This window comes from Podarcis raffonei, chromosome 6 (genome assembly GCF_027172205.1).
Source record: "Podarcis raffonei isolate rPodRaf1 chromosome 6, rPodRaf1.pri, whole genome shotgun sequence".
In the NCBI taxonomy this organism is placed as follows: Eukaryota; Metazoa; Chordata; class Lepidosauria; order Squamata; family Lacertidae; genus Podarcis; species Podarcis raffonei.
In genome coordinates, this window is record NC_070607.1 from 7587356 (window position 1) to 7603852 (window position 16497).

The 16497-nt window shown below is 44.8% G+C and overlaps 1 protein-coding gene across 5 annotated transcripts in view; it reads left to right on the forward strand.

Moving 5' to 3' along the window:
- Positions 1-16497, forward strand: part of CACNA1E (calcium voltage-gated channel subunit alpha1 E) — a 484689-nt gene that overhangs the window by 328485 nt on the left and 139707 nt on the right. For all 5 annotated transcript variants that reach the window (XM_053391318.1, XM_053391316.1, XM_053391315.1 and 2 more), the window contains exons 10-12: positions 12209-12324; positions 13653-13706; positions 14426-14512. In XM_053391318.1, coding sequence (XP_053247293.1) covers positions 12209-12324; positions 13653-13706; positions 14426-14512 — 257 coding nt within the window. The remainder of the gene's footprint in view (positions 1-12208; positions 12325-13652; positions 13707-14425; positions 14513-16497) is intronic.

Below are 16497 nucleotides of genomic sequence, written 5' to 3' on the forward strand. Positions count from 1 at the left end.
ACAGCCTTTACCAAAGGTGTTGTGGACTTTCAAGACGCTCAAACTCAGGACGCAAGGGAGAAACATGCTAAGAGAAAGGCACGTTTGGCAAACCCTCACCGTGATCAACTCCTGCCTGGAAACCTATGCCCCCACTGTGGAATCATAGAATCATAGAATCATAGAGTTGGAAGAGACTACAAGGGCCATCGAGTCCAACCCCCTGCCAAGCAGGAAACACCATCAGAGCACTCCTGACATATGGTTGTCAAGCCTCTGCTTAAAGACCTCCAAAGAAGGAGACTCCACCACACTCCTTGGCAGCAAATTCCACTGTCGAACAGTTCTTACTGTCAGGAAGTTCTTCCTAATGTTTAGGTGGAATCTTCTTTCTTGTAGTTTGGATCCATTGCTCCGTGTCCGCTTCTCTGGAGCAGCAGAAAACAACCTTTCTCCCTCCTCTATGTGACATCCTTTTATATATTTGAACATGGCTATCATATCACCCCTTAACCTCCTCTTCTCCAGGCTAAACATGCCCAGCTCCCTTAGCCGTTCCTCATAAGGCATCGTTTCCAGGCCTTTGACCATTTTGGTTGCCCTCCTCTGGACACGTTCCAGTTTGTCAGTGTCCTTCTTGAACTGTGGTGCCCAGAACGTGAAGGACGTGTGGATCCAGAATTGGCCTCCACAGTCACTTACAGTCTCACTGTTATGACCGTGTTCATGGAAGACCATCTTACTTGGCTACGAAGGATTGCCAAAGAAGAAGAGAATTCCTATGGAAACTGAAAGGAGCGGGAGCCAAGCAAGGAGGATGGCAGATGGGTTGCAACTTGTGGATCCATCAGACCAGATAATATACTCTGCGTGTTATTTGCCACCCTCTCAAGCTCTGCATTCCTGTTGTAATATTGCGGTTCTTTTGCCCTATACACTTACCATTTCTTCTCCCTGTGCCTTCACCCTGCTTCTTAGAAACTGCTAAAGGGAGAAAGGGAGAAACTTTCCAGGCAAGATTTCAAGGAACAATGTGTGATACACATGTATTGCTACAGAGGTATATTGGTTTTATTCGATTTATAGTTTCCTCCAAAAGAATCCTGGCAATAGTTGTTTGCTGAGAATCCTCTTTTTGAGATTCCACACGTGCACACTTGCAGAGTTCAACATGGAGAAGGAATGATGCTTAATCTGGTTCACACTCCTGTTTACATCCTGAGCTGTCCTGTAAAAATTGCTGGAAAGAACTCTGTGAGATCACTTCCTTTGTTTTGGCAGGAAACTGTAACACAACATGCTTCTTTCCTGTCTGGGCATCTCTCCATCATGTTGCCAAGTTGACAACACGTGCAGCTCAGACACCACTTTTGAACTTACATTTTATACATTTGTAACTTAGATATTTGTTATAAACCTCCCTTCATTTGGCTGCAGTAACTGATGCTTTGAGATATAGATTATATAAATAAATACTATCTTTATTTACTCACAAAACAATGCTTGTGTGATTGCTGTTTTTAAGGGGGAGAAAGGGGGCAATACCAGGAAAATACAATCTGCCTCACAGCATCTTGGATTATTGTTTATGGAAGGTGTTATGTACTGAGTTGAATAGGATCCAAACTGCAGCAGTCTGATTGGTCCTAGAACAATAGGATCCAAAAGGCAGCAGTCTGATTGGTCCTAGAACAATGCAGCAGTATGATTGGTTGGCAGGAACCACCCAATCATGCTCCAGATAGAAGTGAATCCACAACCTGATTGGCTTACAGTAGAATTCCGGAATTAGCCAATCATGTGCAGCCCATTGTGTAAATAATGTATGTAAAGCAGATACTTTGAGGGGACATTCATTCATTCCTCCTCACCACTATGAGCTGAATAAAGAGCATGAAATCACTTTGCGACTCTGAGTATATTTCAGAAGGTTAAATCAACATTGACTTGGCTTCCAAGTTTAAGCTGCAAGGAAGGATAATAACTAAACCACAGATTCTCTCCTAGTGTCTAATTCCATTCCTACAGGAAGGTGGCCAAGGTGTGCAGGAGCATAGGACCTGAGTGAGGACTTATAGCTGAGGCATCGTTGCAGAGAAGGGTACAAAGGTGGAAAGATGTCAGGATGCAGAATAATGGCTCTGATGTGGTTGCAGGAGATGGTGAGAGAAATTGTAGCATCAAATTGCAAGAAGGTACTTTAGTAAATATTAATGGATTGGAGCAAAGTGTAACATCGATATCACCGCAGATTTAGACTGTATATAAAGACTTCAAAGAGGATGCTAGTGTGATTAAGCAGCAGTGTAAAAACAGACATTAAAAGTCCATAAGATTCACATTAAAAAGTTATGCTAAAAGCACAAACCCAAAAAATCGTGGGTTTTGTTTTTTCAAAATAATGCATTGGGATAGTTAAGCTTACCAGGACTGTTAAACTTGATAGGATGTTGAGACCACAAATGGTGTACTGAAAGCAGGTTCTGGAGAGGCGAAAAGTGTGAGTCTTCATGTGGAAGAAAACGGAGACATATTTCCCCATCTGAACTCTTATTTTGTGAGGCGACAGGGAAACTGAGGAGTTATGTCAAACAGAGGTGACAAATGATGGAGCTTTAATGCTAATTGACAAATTGCAAGTTAACAAGTCAGCAGAGCCAGATGACATTCGCCTGAGAGTTCTCTGAAGGATGCAAATGTGAAACTGCTGATCTTTGAACGGAAAATATGGATACAGGTAGCTCAATGAAAATGTCAACTCGGTGCACGGCAGCATTTTAAGGCTTATTAGGAAATTGGTTGTAGAGGGTGAAGTGCCACTATCTGAATGCTTTTATATAAATTTGTGGGGTTGTGGTGCAGCTGCATTTGAAATACCTACACTTTCTAGCCACAGCTTCGTGCTTTCCTGGTCTGTTGTCTGAGTGCTTTTTGTTTTTTTGTCCCCCAGGAGGAAAACCTGCTCTTTAACTCTGACTCAGTAAAGGTAAAGGTAAAGGGACCCCTGACCATTAGGTCTAGTCGTGACCAACTCTGGGGTTGCGGTGCTCATCTCGCTTTACCGGCCGAGGGAGCCGGCGTACAGCTTCCGGGTCATGTGGCCAGCATGACTAAGCCGCTTCTGGCAAACCAGAGCAGCGCACGGAAACGCCGTTTACCTTCCCTATTGATCTACTTGCACTTAGGGGTGCTTTCAAACTGCTAGGTTGGCAGGAGCAGGGACCGAGCAACAGGAGCTCACCCTGTCATGGGGATTCGAACCGCCAACCTTCTGATCGGCAAATCCTACGCTCTGTGGTTTAACCCACAGCGCCACAAACTGCAATTTGGGTTTCCTGCACATTGCCCAAAGAGTTAAAGAGCGGGTTTTCATGGGGAAAGCAGTGGGCAAAAAAAAGGGTGGGAGTGCAGGTGAAAATTATAATAATAATTTATTATTTATACACCGCCCATCTGGCTGGGTTTCCCCAGCCACTCTGGGCGGCTTCCAGCAAAGTATTAAAATACAGTAGTCTGTTAAACATTAAAAGCTTCCCTAAAGAGGACTGCCTTCAGATGTCTTCTAAAAGTCTGGTAGTTATTCTTCTCTTTGGCATCTGGTGGGAGGGCGTTCCACAGGGCAGGTGCCACTACCCAGAAGGCCCTTAGTGTGGGTTGAGCCTTTTCTTCTCCTCAGCCAGCCCTACCCTCCCTGCCTTTGTACTGACAACCATTCCTGGGTTGCCTCCTCCTTAACCTCATTAATGCCCTTGTGTGCCAGTGTGGTGTAATGGTTAAGAGCGGTGGACTCGTAATCTGGTGAACTGGGTTCGCTTCCCCGCTCCTCCACATGCAGCTGCTGGGTCACCTTGGACTAGTCATACTTCTTTGAAGTCTCTCAGCCCCACTCACCCCATAGAGTGTTTGTTGTGGGGGAGGAAGGGAAAGGAGATTGTTAGCGGCTCTGAGACTCCTTAGGGTAGTGATAAAGCGGGATATCAAATCTGAACCTCCTCCTCCTCCTCTTCTTCTTTTTCTTCTTCCCTTCTTGGATATCAAATCCAAACTCTTCTTCTTCTACTAAAGTTCCTGCCTGTGTTTTAAGATCCACCTCACAGACCTCACTTATAGGTTTACTGTGAATGCCCATCAAACTGACGAGAACCAGGACAGTGTCTCTTCAGAGGTGCCTCCATATCTCCTTAAGAGAACTCAACAGAGAGGAAGATGGGGACAAAACTGGAATTAGTTGGTTCTGCCTGTCCTGTGCTCCAGCTCCATCTGCCATTGGGCTTCCAGCCTTCCGCCACACCAGTTTCACTCTTGCTTATGTCAAAAGATGTTGTTGAGCAGGAAAAGGTCTACAGAAAGGGGCAATGAAAATGATTGAAAGGTTGATGTCCTTCTTTGTAAGAAACTCTAAAGTGTTTTGGATTCTTTTAGATTAGAAAACAAAAACGACACCTAGAAGTGTGTAAGAAATGACATCATGGTGTGGAGAAATGATATCACCCTGTAAAACGATAAAAACGACATCATAAAATGATATCATCTCGCTTTATTGGCCGAGGGAGCCGGCATACAGTTTCTGGGTCATGTGGCCAGCATGACTAAGCCGCTTCTGGCGAACCAGAGCAGTGCACGGAAACACCGTTTACCTTCCCGCTGGAGTGGTACCTATTTATCTACTTGCACTTTGATGTGCTTTAGAACTGCTAGGTTGGCAGGAGCTGGGGCTGAGCAACGGGAGCTCACTTCGCCGTAGGGATTCAAACCACCCACCTTCTGATCGGCAAGTCCTAGGGTCGGTGGTTTAACCACAGCGCCACCCACGTCCCAATAGCCATTAGCTCAATGGAATTTCCATGTTCAGACGTAGTGTATCTCTTAGTTCCAGGTGCTGGGAATAAGCAACAGGGGGAAAACTGTTCTAGTTGTTGGCAACCTTTAAGTCCTGGCTGTTGGCCATCTGCCCAGAGGTATATATGCCTGACCACAGTTGGAAACAGAATGATGTCCTAGATGGGACTCTTGCCAGATTCTTTATGATCTCACAACAATATAGGAAGGAAGTGAACTGTGTGAGAAAGGAAACTTGACTCAGGTTTCATACCTGCTGAGAACAGGACTAGTCCACTACTATTTTCATCTTCAGCCTTCAATAAGCTGTGGGTGGTCTTTCTGGGATCGGTTTTCTCTGGAGGAAAAATAACTCAACTTTTAAGGTTCATTTGCACATTCAGAGGCAGAATGTGTGGCAGTAGGTGTAGCAGTAGTCCACATGAACAAAAAGGAACTTTAGTATGAAAACTAAACTAAAGAGAGCTCACAGCGTATCAGTCCTTGTGTCTAACATTTATGGCAGCAATTTATGGCAGCAATTCAGCCTGATCTGGCCCTCCTGGTCTGATTTCTCTTACATATTTCTTGTGGTTAGCTAGGTATTTAAGTAAGTAAGAAAGATATTTTGCCTTCGTGAAAGAACTACCTATTTATCTTGAATTGCTGCCATTAGTCAGCTTCTCGCTGAACACCTTAGAGCTCAAAGATGGAGGTGAATCTTCACCGTTATTAATAACAGAATGAACCTGCTCATAAAAATATCCTCTGAAAGTGCACGTTAGGCAAAACATCACCTGTATGAGCTGCATTGAGCTGCATTGAACCTGAGCCAAGCTTCACTGTGAGGTCTTGTTCTCAAAACCAAAGGGAACTGCAAAACATGAACATATGGATCCATTTGCTTAGCTATGTCTTGTCAAATAAGATCAGTCTTTTCATCCTGCAGTTAGCACTCTTCCCATCATTGTGCCTCCGTGAGATAGCTTTGTCTGGAAGGCAGAATGAAGCCCAATAGGGGTGACAACAGAAGATGCTCTAGGCATTATTGACAAATTAAAACTTAACAAATCCAGGTGGTATCCTCTGGATAATTCTTAAAGAGTTTCAAAAGGGATCATGGGGAAATCCAGGAAATTACACATCAGTTCATGTTTGTTTGAGGTAAATTGGTGGAAAGGTTACAAGGCTCCCATTTCTTTCAACGTAGACTCTAATTGTATATTGGCCCGGATAAGGACACACTTGGCTTCCCCCATCCAACCTATATTTGAGAACGATTCCTGAATCAGATTGTGTCCTAACATCAATTTCCAATTAATGTACAGTCTTCTGTCTGGATTCCACTCTACCTTTTCTGCCAAGATGGCAGAGAAAGACATTAATTTCAGAGTCAAAATTACTGCTTTATTCTATACAACTTCTGCGGCCAAGTAAAACATAACAGACCCACCGATGATGCCAGCTAGAGCAAGTATGTATCATTAAAATCATTCTGCTCTTTTTGTTTTCTTGCCCGCAACAATTCTCTCTGTGTTAATAAACTTAACAGCAGGTCTGATCGGAGAGGCTGCTAACTCATCTACTCTCTTCCCACATTAATACTGTTGTACCTTTGGTCAAGTGCCCTTTCTTTTGCTCTTTTGAGGTCACGGGTGGTTAGAGACTGGAAGGTGGCAGAGTTTCATTTGATATCCTAGTTAAACTTTTCCTCGGTGCAGAAAGCCCCTGTTGCTCTTTCAGCCTATTAAGTAGTGGCAGCTATTGATTTTTTTGATATTTTATGGTGAATTTAGCCTCAGTGGCAAAACTACAGCAACTAGAGCCCTATGCAGCTGTTTAAATAGCGTGTGTGGCAATACCATGGGGGGGGGGACATGTGTTTCCCAGTGCCCCCATTGACAATGTTAAGAGCTGAGGCTCAATGCCTGAAGCAGAATTCTTTGTACATTCAGCTGAATGTGCTGAGAGTCCTTCCCACAACTTGGAATCCTGCATGATCCTGAAGGGCATTCCCAATTGCATCCAGATCCCCATGTGAAGAAGCCCCCTTCAAACCTTCCCACACAACAGGCATCTGTGATCTCTCCGACACATTCCTTGAACTCCTCAATAGGCCTTAGCCATCCATCTAATCTAGGTTACCAAGTCATTGTTCCGAAGTCAGTGCCAGTTTAGCGAGGGGGTAAAAACGTAAAGGACCTCTGACCATTAAGTCCAGTCATGGATGACTCTGGGTTTGCGGCACTCATCTCGCTTTACTGGCCGAGGGAGCCGGCGAACCGCCAACCTTCTGATCAGCGAGCCCTAGGCTCTGTGGTTCAGACCACAGCACCACCCGCGTCCCTTCAGCGAGAAGGGTAGAGAGTCTCTAAAGGACAGCATGAACATCAAAGAAGAAGAAGAAGAAGAAGAGGAGGAGGAGGAGGAGTTTGGATTTGATATCCCGCTTTATCACTACCCGAAGGAGTCTCAAAGCGGCTAACACTCTCCTTTCCCTTCCTCCCCCACAACAAACACTCTGTGAGGTGAGTGGGGGTGAGAGACTTCAGAGAAGTGTGACTAGCCCAAGGTCACCCAGCAGCTGCATGTGGAGGAGCGGGGAAGCGAACCCGGTTCACCAGATTAGGAGTTTACTGCTCTTCACCTCTACACCACACTGTACTGTGACAGAGTGTACTCTTTAATAGGTAAAGGTAAAGGTACCCCTGCCCATATGGGCCAGTCGTGTCCGACTCTAGGGTTGTGCGCCCATCTCGCTTAAGAGGCCGGGGGCCAGTGCTGTCCAGAGACACTTCCGGGTCACGTGGCCAGCGTGACAAAGCTGCTCTGGCGATCCGGCACCAGCGCAGCACACGGAAACGCCGTTTACCTTCCCGCTATAAAGCAGTACCTATTTATCTACTTGCACTTTGATGTGCTTTCGAACTGCTAGGTGGGCAGGAGCTGGGACTGAAAGACGGGAGCTCACCCCGCCGCGGGGATTCGAACCGCCGAACATACGATCGGCAAGTCCTAGGCACTGAGGTTTTACCCACAGCGCCACCCGTGTCCCTCCACTCTTTAATAGGGGAGGGGGAGGACTGGGCTGCTGTTCTTCAAGGAACTTTCCAATGTAGTGCTGTGCAGAAGCCGTGAAGAAGGCCAGAATGTACCCGGAACTCTCTTTTTTCTACAAATACAGGCAGACCACAGGAGTAAGTGCTTTTCAGATGTGTGGTCTGCCCTTCATTTTTGACTAGAAACCATAGTCATTCCCACACTCCTGATGATGCAACTGGAAGTGCAGCAGGGTTTCTGAACTAGAACTGGGCTCGTAAAAAGCAAATTGTGCTCTTGGGGCAATTGCTCACTTTAATCTTCTGATGGGGTTTATCGTTGCAGCCAACGACACGTAACTTTTCTTTATAAATCTGCCAGTGCTACAGACTTGCAAATGGTTTTAACTGGTTGTTTTTACTGATGTTTTTACCTGCCTTGTTTTTATGTTTATTTTAGTTTGTATTTGATTGGCTTTTATTGTATGCTGCTTTTATTTTTTGACATTGCTACCAGCTGTCATAAGTACCATTTGGTGCAAAGACAGGATACAAATTCAACAAACCAATAAATTAAACTTCCTGTGGTGGGAACCGATAACAGTATCTTTATCCCATAAATCCATCTAGGTCCAATTTAAGGTGCACACTGTAGACTTTAAAAAAGGAAATGTCATGTGCAGATGAGACAAATATATTTTTTGGAAACACATGTACCTAATTGAATGTACCTAAATGTATTTTTTGGAAACACGTGTACCTATACTAATTGAAAGGTGGGGTTGATGGTAGCTCTCTGTAAAGTGTCCATTTCATTGCAAAGCATCATGTGTGAAGAGACTGTTTATTTTATTTTATTTAATGCAATTTCCAAAGAAACATTTCTTATACTTGCAACCTGCCCTTATAGAGGTCTCCCGGTCAACCTCCTTCCCACCCCCATTGAAGAACCCAACCAAGTCTATGCCTGCTTTGCATCAGCAGCGCTATGAGACATTGGCCTGAGCTTGTTAGATGCTTAACATGGGCTTGCTTGTCTTTGTGAACTGGCCCTCCATTCGTGGAGTCAGGTTACGTAGGGATATCGCGGAGTGGACAGTGAGGTGCGGAGGGAGCACACTTCTCCACCAGCAGGCAGCCACAGTCTGCCTGCACGCGTGACCCTGGGGTGCAGGAAAATCCCCCCCCCCCAGACAAGCCACAGCTGTCGGAACATCGTCCCCTATGTCTGACCTTTTGCGGTCTCAGCAGTCAGCGGTGTCCTGTCTGTAACCTTTGTCCCTGAGACCTTTTGTCTCCTTCGTCATACACTGTGCAAGGGGAAAATGACGCTGTGGAAACAGGTGCCAAAATAGCTTTGTACCACCCCACGATCTCGGGATGGAAGATGTGTAAAGGTCACAGCCCAAAATGTATTTGCCTGGCTTGCATATTTGCCTCAATAAAAGGCGGCTCCACAGGGCTAGCCAGCAGCTCGCTGCAGTTCACCTGTGCGCAGCTCACATGATGATCAACTCCTGTCTTGGGCCTTCACTTCAAGTTAATTGGAGCTTATTTCAGTGGAAGGGGTCCCAGAGGTGTACAAGCGAAGAGAGAAAGACCGTATGCTCATTTGGGTCATCAGGGGTTGTTTTCCGTTCTGCTGCTTGCTTCTGCGCTGGAGTGTCAATTTTGCAGATGTGATGGAGAAGAAGACAGCGTGTTGTGTGGGCTCCACAGAGCTTCCTCCTTGCGGGGATTGTGGTTGCCAAGGGAGCCTGGAGTATTACCAGGGGGACCTGCATTATTCTCCTGCTCCCTCTCCTCTCTTCCTTTCCACCCACCCTTCCACACCTTCAGAAGATTCTGCGACTCTGCAGCATGGCTGCAGCAAAACACATTTCCTTTGAATAATGCATCCACGCCCCCACCCCATCAGCCTGTGTGTGTGTGTAAAAGAGAGAGAGAATGAATCCTTTCTCTGCTGAACGTCAGTGCGCAGTGAATGTGTGGAATTATAAGCATGTATTGAAGAGACAGGAGAGAGGTTTGGTTCGGACAGCAGGAAGGCAGCAGCCCTGCCCTCTGAATTATGCACAAGGTCTTACTTTATCGTTCATGCTCTTCCGAATCCCTTGGACCACAAGCCAAGGTTTTCAGCTTTCAAGCGTGGCTTTCGAAACCCTCCTCCTCTCGCCTGCCTTTGCCAAGCTTGCCTGTTAGCGCCGCTTCAGCCCTCCCACCTGCGCAACCCACATCATTTAAAGTTGTCCTTGGAAAGCTGCGGTCAGCAAAGGTTGCCGGGAGGGAAGGGATGAGTTAGGAAAACATCCTCCCAGCAAATGAGTAAAATAGCCATAAGTTAAAAGTGGAGGCATTGTCTCTTATTTCATACTGCTCATCTATTCCGCCCTCATTTGCGAACTTAAGTCTGCAGGAAGCTGAGAATGAAAGCAGGTGGGGGAGTCAGGCAGCAGAGACCCCCAATACCCCTTCCCCACACCCAGAGGACTTGCATTTATTTTATTTTATTTAGTGTATTTTTATTTTTTTAAAAAAATATTATTGGTTTACAAAAGTATGAGCAGTGTCTCTCTTTTTTCTTTTACAAGTAACATTTTTACAGATCAGTTTCGTTTGTTGAGACATTAGTGTTACATTAGGAAGAAAATGGGGAAAGAGGAGGAGGGTGGAAAGGCAAGTGGGAGTGGGGTCAGGCAGCGATGTTTCTATTTTACTTAGTATATGTGGGGTTTTGTGTCAGCGTCGCTTGTGCAGGTTCTCTTTGCTATTCGCTTGTGTTCCTTTGGTGTTGAGAGAGGTTGGGGTTGGCCTAGGGTGTGGTTGTTCGTTTGTGATTGCCTGTGGTGATCTTTGTTTTCATGTGTGAGTGGGGTGGATAGATGTTTTGGCTCAGGTTAGCCATATTGATTCGTATGCTGTTGGCGGATTCTTGTCATTGTCTTGTTGGGCTGTGTATGTGATAAAGGGGAACCATACCGGGGTGAAGGCGTCTTCTTCTATTTGTCCCCATGTAAGCTTCAGTTTATTGGTTAATTTTTCTAGTAGGGCTGTTTCCCATACTATTTGGTACCATTGGTCCATTCTTACTCCTGACAGGTCTCTCCAGTGTTTGATTATGATTATTTGCACTCGCTTGTGGTGGGTTTCGAGCAGGGAGGAGCTTTGAGCGAGTGATTCTTTGGCTTGATTTGTTAACACTGAGCCGTGGTAGGGACCAGTTGGTTTCAGGGGGTGTCAACAGCCTGCTGCAGGCTTCCTCTTAGTCCAGTTTGTACAAACACACATAAACAAGCTTGGAGAGTGGGGCAAAGGTCCTTCTTTCACCTCAGCTCAATCCACTGCAGTATAGAGGTTAGAGGAGATTAGATTAGGACCAGGGAGACCTGGCGAAAAATTGGAAAACAGACAAAATACCAGAATTACTAGAATGGAGAGCCTAAATTTGCGAATTTGCAGAAATGGCAAAGTTAACAGCATCAATTAGAAGTTGACCTAATAAAAAAAAATATAAAGAGTGGGAATGCACAAAGGTCTACATGAAAAGAGTTGGTTTTGGAGCTTAAAAAACTAATATGCAATAGCTTAAAGGGCACAAGGAGATAGGATAATATCGTAACAAAGATGGAACAACAAATATAAACAGCAGGTAATGCAGCAACAAAAAAAATAACAGTATGTATGTATGGGTGGAGGGAAGCAATGGGTCTTGGGGAGGGAGATGAGGGCACTAACTGAAAAATTGTTAAAGATATATATAGGATTTAAGAGATTGAGAATAAGGAATTAAAACAAGGAAACAAACATTCAGGAATATTAAAATAATGGACTCTGAGAAGAGATTAGTCTAAATGAAAATATGAAACTCAAGGTTTTACCATTTATTATTTTATTCTGGGTGTGAAGTCTTTTGTTGTAAAGATTGTTACACTAAATGAATAAAAGAATAAAACACAAAAAATAAAATAAAATAGGACCAGGGAGACCCTGGTTCAAATACCTGGCTATGAAACCCAGTGGGTAATCTTGAACCAGTCTGCCAAACCTGCTGTGTTGTGAGAATAACGGGGAGGAGGAATCATGTATTCCACCTTTTGCTCCTTGGAGGCAAAGGTGGGCTGGGAATCTAGTAATGAATAAATAAATACAAACCCCTGGCAATCGCTTTCAGCTGACCTGCTCTGAGCTCAGTGCTTCTCTCTCTCCAGATTCACCTGTATGGGTTTTCTCCTTGCTTCCCCCATCGCAAACTAAGACAGCTTTCTTCCCACCCCTCCATGCCATGGCTGTGTCATGCAGTATACAACTCAGTGGTGTAGCGCTGCAGAAAGTCTTTTTCTAACAGGATCTTGGCCTCCTTCCTGCCTCTACAGGGAATTTGCCAAAGAGAGGGAGCGAGTGGAAAACCGCCGGGCCTTCATGAAACTGAGGAGGCAGCAGCAGATTGAACGGGAGCTGAACGGCTACCGGGCTTGGATAGATAAAGCAGGTAAAGTAGGTCTGGAGTCAGGGAAGGATGTGGAGCCAATCCAGCTGCCAGCTTGGAACAACAGCAAACCGTCAGGAGAGAGCGTTTCCGTGCGCTGCTCTGGTTTGCCAGAAGTGGCTTAGTCATGTACGCCGGCTCCCTTGGCCAATAAAGCGAGATGAGCACCGCAACCCCAGAGTCATCCGCGACTTGACCTAACGGTCAGGGGTACCTTTACCTTTAAGTCCTCTTAGCAATATTACTGTATTGCATTCTCATTATAAATCTGGAGTCAAAGTATTAGCTTAGTAGTTCAAATTAAAATGTGAAGTTAATTCAGAGCTCCATCCTATCATTGTTCCTCCACCCCACTGCCCCTTAGGATTTCTAGATCACAATGCTGCTGAAGTCATAGCTGGCAGAATTGCCCCTAGTTTGCAACTCTCAGTGGCGCAGGAGTCTTTCCAGGGTCTAGGTTTGGTAACCTATGCTGAGTGCTCCCTAGTCTTGAGACTGTTCCACCTGACTTTCCCTCAGGTTCCTGCATCTCCTCCCCTTCCTTGTCTCTTCCCTTCAACTAACCTGCCTCCAGGTTACCTGTCCCTTAGGTTTCCCATCTTCCGGTGCCTCCTTCAGTCCGTTTCCTTGGCCTGCTCTGCACAACAGCTCCTAGTGCCTGTTGTGTCAATGATCCATTCTCACCTAAGCTTCTACAGTGAATACTTTGTTGCTGAGAAGTTGGAATGTTTGTGGACATTCCATAGATTCGTACTAGCTCATTCAACAAATGTCAGAGGCTTCACTGCCAGAAATGCAATACCATGTTGGTTGCCATTGAACTTTTGTAGTGTATGGAATGCGGTTATATGGCAAGCCATAGACATCTACTAGATACAGTTTGGAACATAGTGATAAAACTCTTCCATTTTCAGTCACATTCTGTGAGTTTCTTGAAGTTTTGTTGTTTGAGGGTGGCTTTTTTAGTTTGTTGGCTGAGTGCTCCCTAACTGTACGCCTCTTGTGTAGGAGTGCACACCTGCCTTTTGTTTTCTATATTGCTCAAATATGCTGTGCCATTTTTAAAACTATATCTTCAGCTTAAAAGACATTTGGAATTCACATAAAACCTACATAACATGCTCTTTTTTTAAAAAAAGAAAAATGCAAGTGATCAAGATTCTTTTTCTCCCCACAAGGTAGAATAGATGTGGACAAATGATCCTACCACTGCCATGATGTGATTAGTCTCATATCGCCAAATAATATTGTCCCTTTTGTTTTGCTGATTAGATAGTTGACAAATACATTCCTAAACTTTTTTTTTATTATCTTTTTGCATCTTTACATAGAGGAAGTCATGCTGGCTGAAGAGAACAAGAATTCTGGCACATCAGCATTAGAAGGTAAGGGGGGGGACGCACCCTGAAATTTGATATCCATGGGGAGATGCAGAATGCTTCTTCCACCTGCTGCTTTTTCCACTAGGCTACTTTCCCCACATGCAGGTGGCACTGTGGGTTAAACCACAGAGCCTAGGACTTGCCGATCAGAAGGTCAGCGGTTCGAATCCCTGCAATGGGGTGAGCTCCCGTTGCTCGGTCCCTGCTCCTGCCAACCTAGCAGTTCGAAAACACATCAAAGTGCAAGTAGATAAATAGGTACCTAGTGGGAAGGTAAACGGCATTTCCGTGCGCTGCTCTGGTTCGCCAGAAGCGGCTTAGTCATGCTGGCCACATGACCCGGAAGCTGTACACCGGCTCCCTTGGCCAATAAAGCGAGATGAGCGCCGCAACCCCAGAGTCGGTCACGACTGGACCTAACGGTCAGGGGTCCCTTTACCTTTTACTTCTCCCACATGTACAGTTGTGTTGCCTTGGCAAGTTGGGGAAAGTGGGCGGGAATAGGTTGCAAAGAAAAAAACGATGGGTCCGGAAAGGGTTAAGCCAAAACATGCTGGGCGTATTGCAAAAATCAGGAACTTGTCCTTTTTCCATGCCAACTGTGAGACGTTTCTCTTTTTTGCCCTTCATTCTTGGATGTGTTTTGTTTATGGTGTGTCTTTCTTATAGTAGCATATTAAGTTGGTGATGATTATTTTTTGCCTTTCCTCCGCCCTTCCTAGTTCTCAGGAGAGCAACCATTAAAAGGAATCGGACAGAAGTCATGAATCGTGACTCTAGCGATGAGCGTGTGGATATCTCTTCTGTCGGTAAGATGCAGACAGTCAGTGCCTATCCTGGGGCTCTTGCTCCAAACCCAGGTCTTCATTCATCTAAAGTCGCCGCTTTTGTGCCTCTGACCAGTGGTGAACGATAATACTTCACCAAAAAGCGTGAAACTGCAACACCAAAATGAAATCAGAAGAAGCAGACTCGGAGTCAAGTGTGAATTTCATGCTCTTTATTCAGCTCATAGTAGCAATCAATGAAACTTTCCCCAAAACTTCTAGCTATATACATTATTTACACAATAGGCCCTGCATGATTGGCTAATTCCGGGCTGCTCCTGTAAGCCAATCAGGTTGCGGGTTCACTTCCTCCAGAAGCCTGATTGGCTGCTCCTGCAGACCAATCAGGCTGCTGATTCATTTCATCCAGGAGCCTGATTGGCTGCTCCTGCAGGCCAATCAGGTCACTGTTTCACTTCCACCTGGAGCTGGATTGGGTGGCTCCTGCCGACCAATCAGACTGCTGCATTTTGGATCCTATTGTTCTAGGATTCAGCTCAGTACATAACAAGCAGGGATGGAAGTTTAGGGTCCAAGATCACAGTTTAGGGACATGATCCAGCCGGGCAAATGCACTTGAAGGCCTGGGCAGGTGAGAGGCGTGGCCTGTAGAGGGTGTGTGGCCTGGACAGCATTCCAAGGGGGGTATTCGTACGCAACTCTTAGAGGTTCAAAAGTTCCATTCTCTTTTGCATGTGGACTCACCCTAGAAAGAAGCGTTGGCACAGGATCATCCAGAATTTTGTGACTCCTTCAAGTGAGAAGCAGAACATCTCATTTTCATTCTTTTATCTTGGGGCTGGCAGGAGGACATGCCTTCGTTCTGGAAGAGAGGCACAGAATGAGGGAATAATTGCAAACTCTTGATTGAAATAAGTTAACCGCGCCACGCTTTCCAGTAGCTGCCCCCGACTTGATTAACACAGAGAACAAACAATTTCTCTTGCAGTTTTGGGAAGGGTGCGTTACGGGCCTGATGCAGTAGATTTTCAACATTGGATTTTTATTTTTTTTAAACTATTTTTGTTAGGCAGCTCTCAGCATGGGTATTGCTGCAGAGTATAATAAAGTAGGTGTTTTTGTCCCAATATCTGGCGTACCAGAAAAGGACTCAGATTCTGCAATTGACTTGATAATTGGCACTAGTATTCCTTAGGGTTCTTTAGCCTGAAAGTTTGCAGTGTGATTTATTATTCCCTCTTTGGAATACTGTGTGTGTAAACATGTGACGGAGATACTATCTCTGTTTTGTAATAAATACATGGTTTTGGCGATTAGCTGCATCCTTCTGGGAATGAGAACAATATTGTCTGAAGTGCTGTTTAATGCTTTAAAAACTATCAGCTTATTCACAGACACACTTGAGCTTTCAGGATGAGTTTCAGACTAGTAATTACTCTTTTAAAAAAACCACAGGAAATGATTGTATGCATATAGGGAAAGGTCTCACAAAGCTCAAGTTGGCCAGACTCTGCTGGAGATGGTATTTAGGGGTCAATATGAGCTCAGGTAGCTTGCTGAAATTCATGGCTCCTATGGGCTCAAACAAATGTTAAACCCTAAAGCACTGAATGAGGAGAAGCTGGGTTCTAAAAAATCATAATTTTGTCCTCATTCATTGATACATACACAGACCAAAAGGAGGAAGCATCCTGTTCCCTTCTGTCCAAGACAGGGCTATCATACAGCCAGATCTAAATTTTGCCCAAGCTTGTCTATAGCAAGTGAGCAGGGAGGGAACAGGATCTGACCTTCTTTATTTTAGCTGTGGCTTGAAGCTTCCTGTGCCTGACTTCATATAAATCAGATCAGAAGAATCTTTGTTTGCATCAGCCACTAGCCATAACAATAAAATAAAATAAAATAAAATAATGTACCGAAGATAGAGTTAAAAACTTAACTATACAAACTACATTTTGGAGGTTTACATCCAATAGTAGATCTTATTCTAATTGCCCCACTAAAAG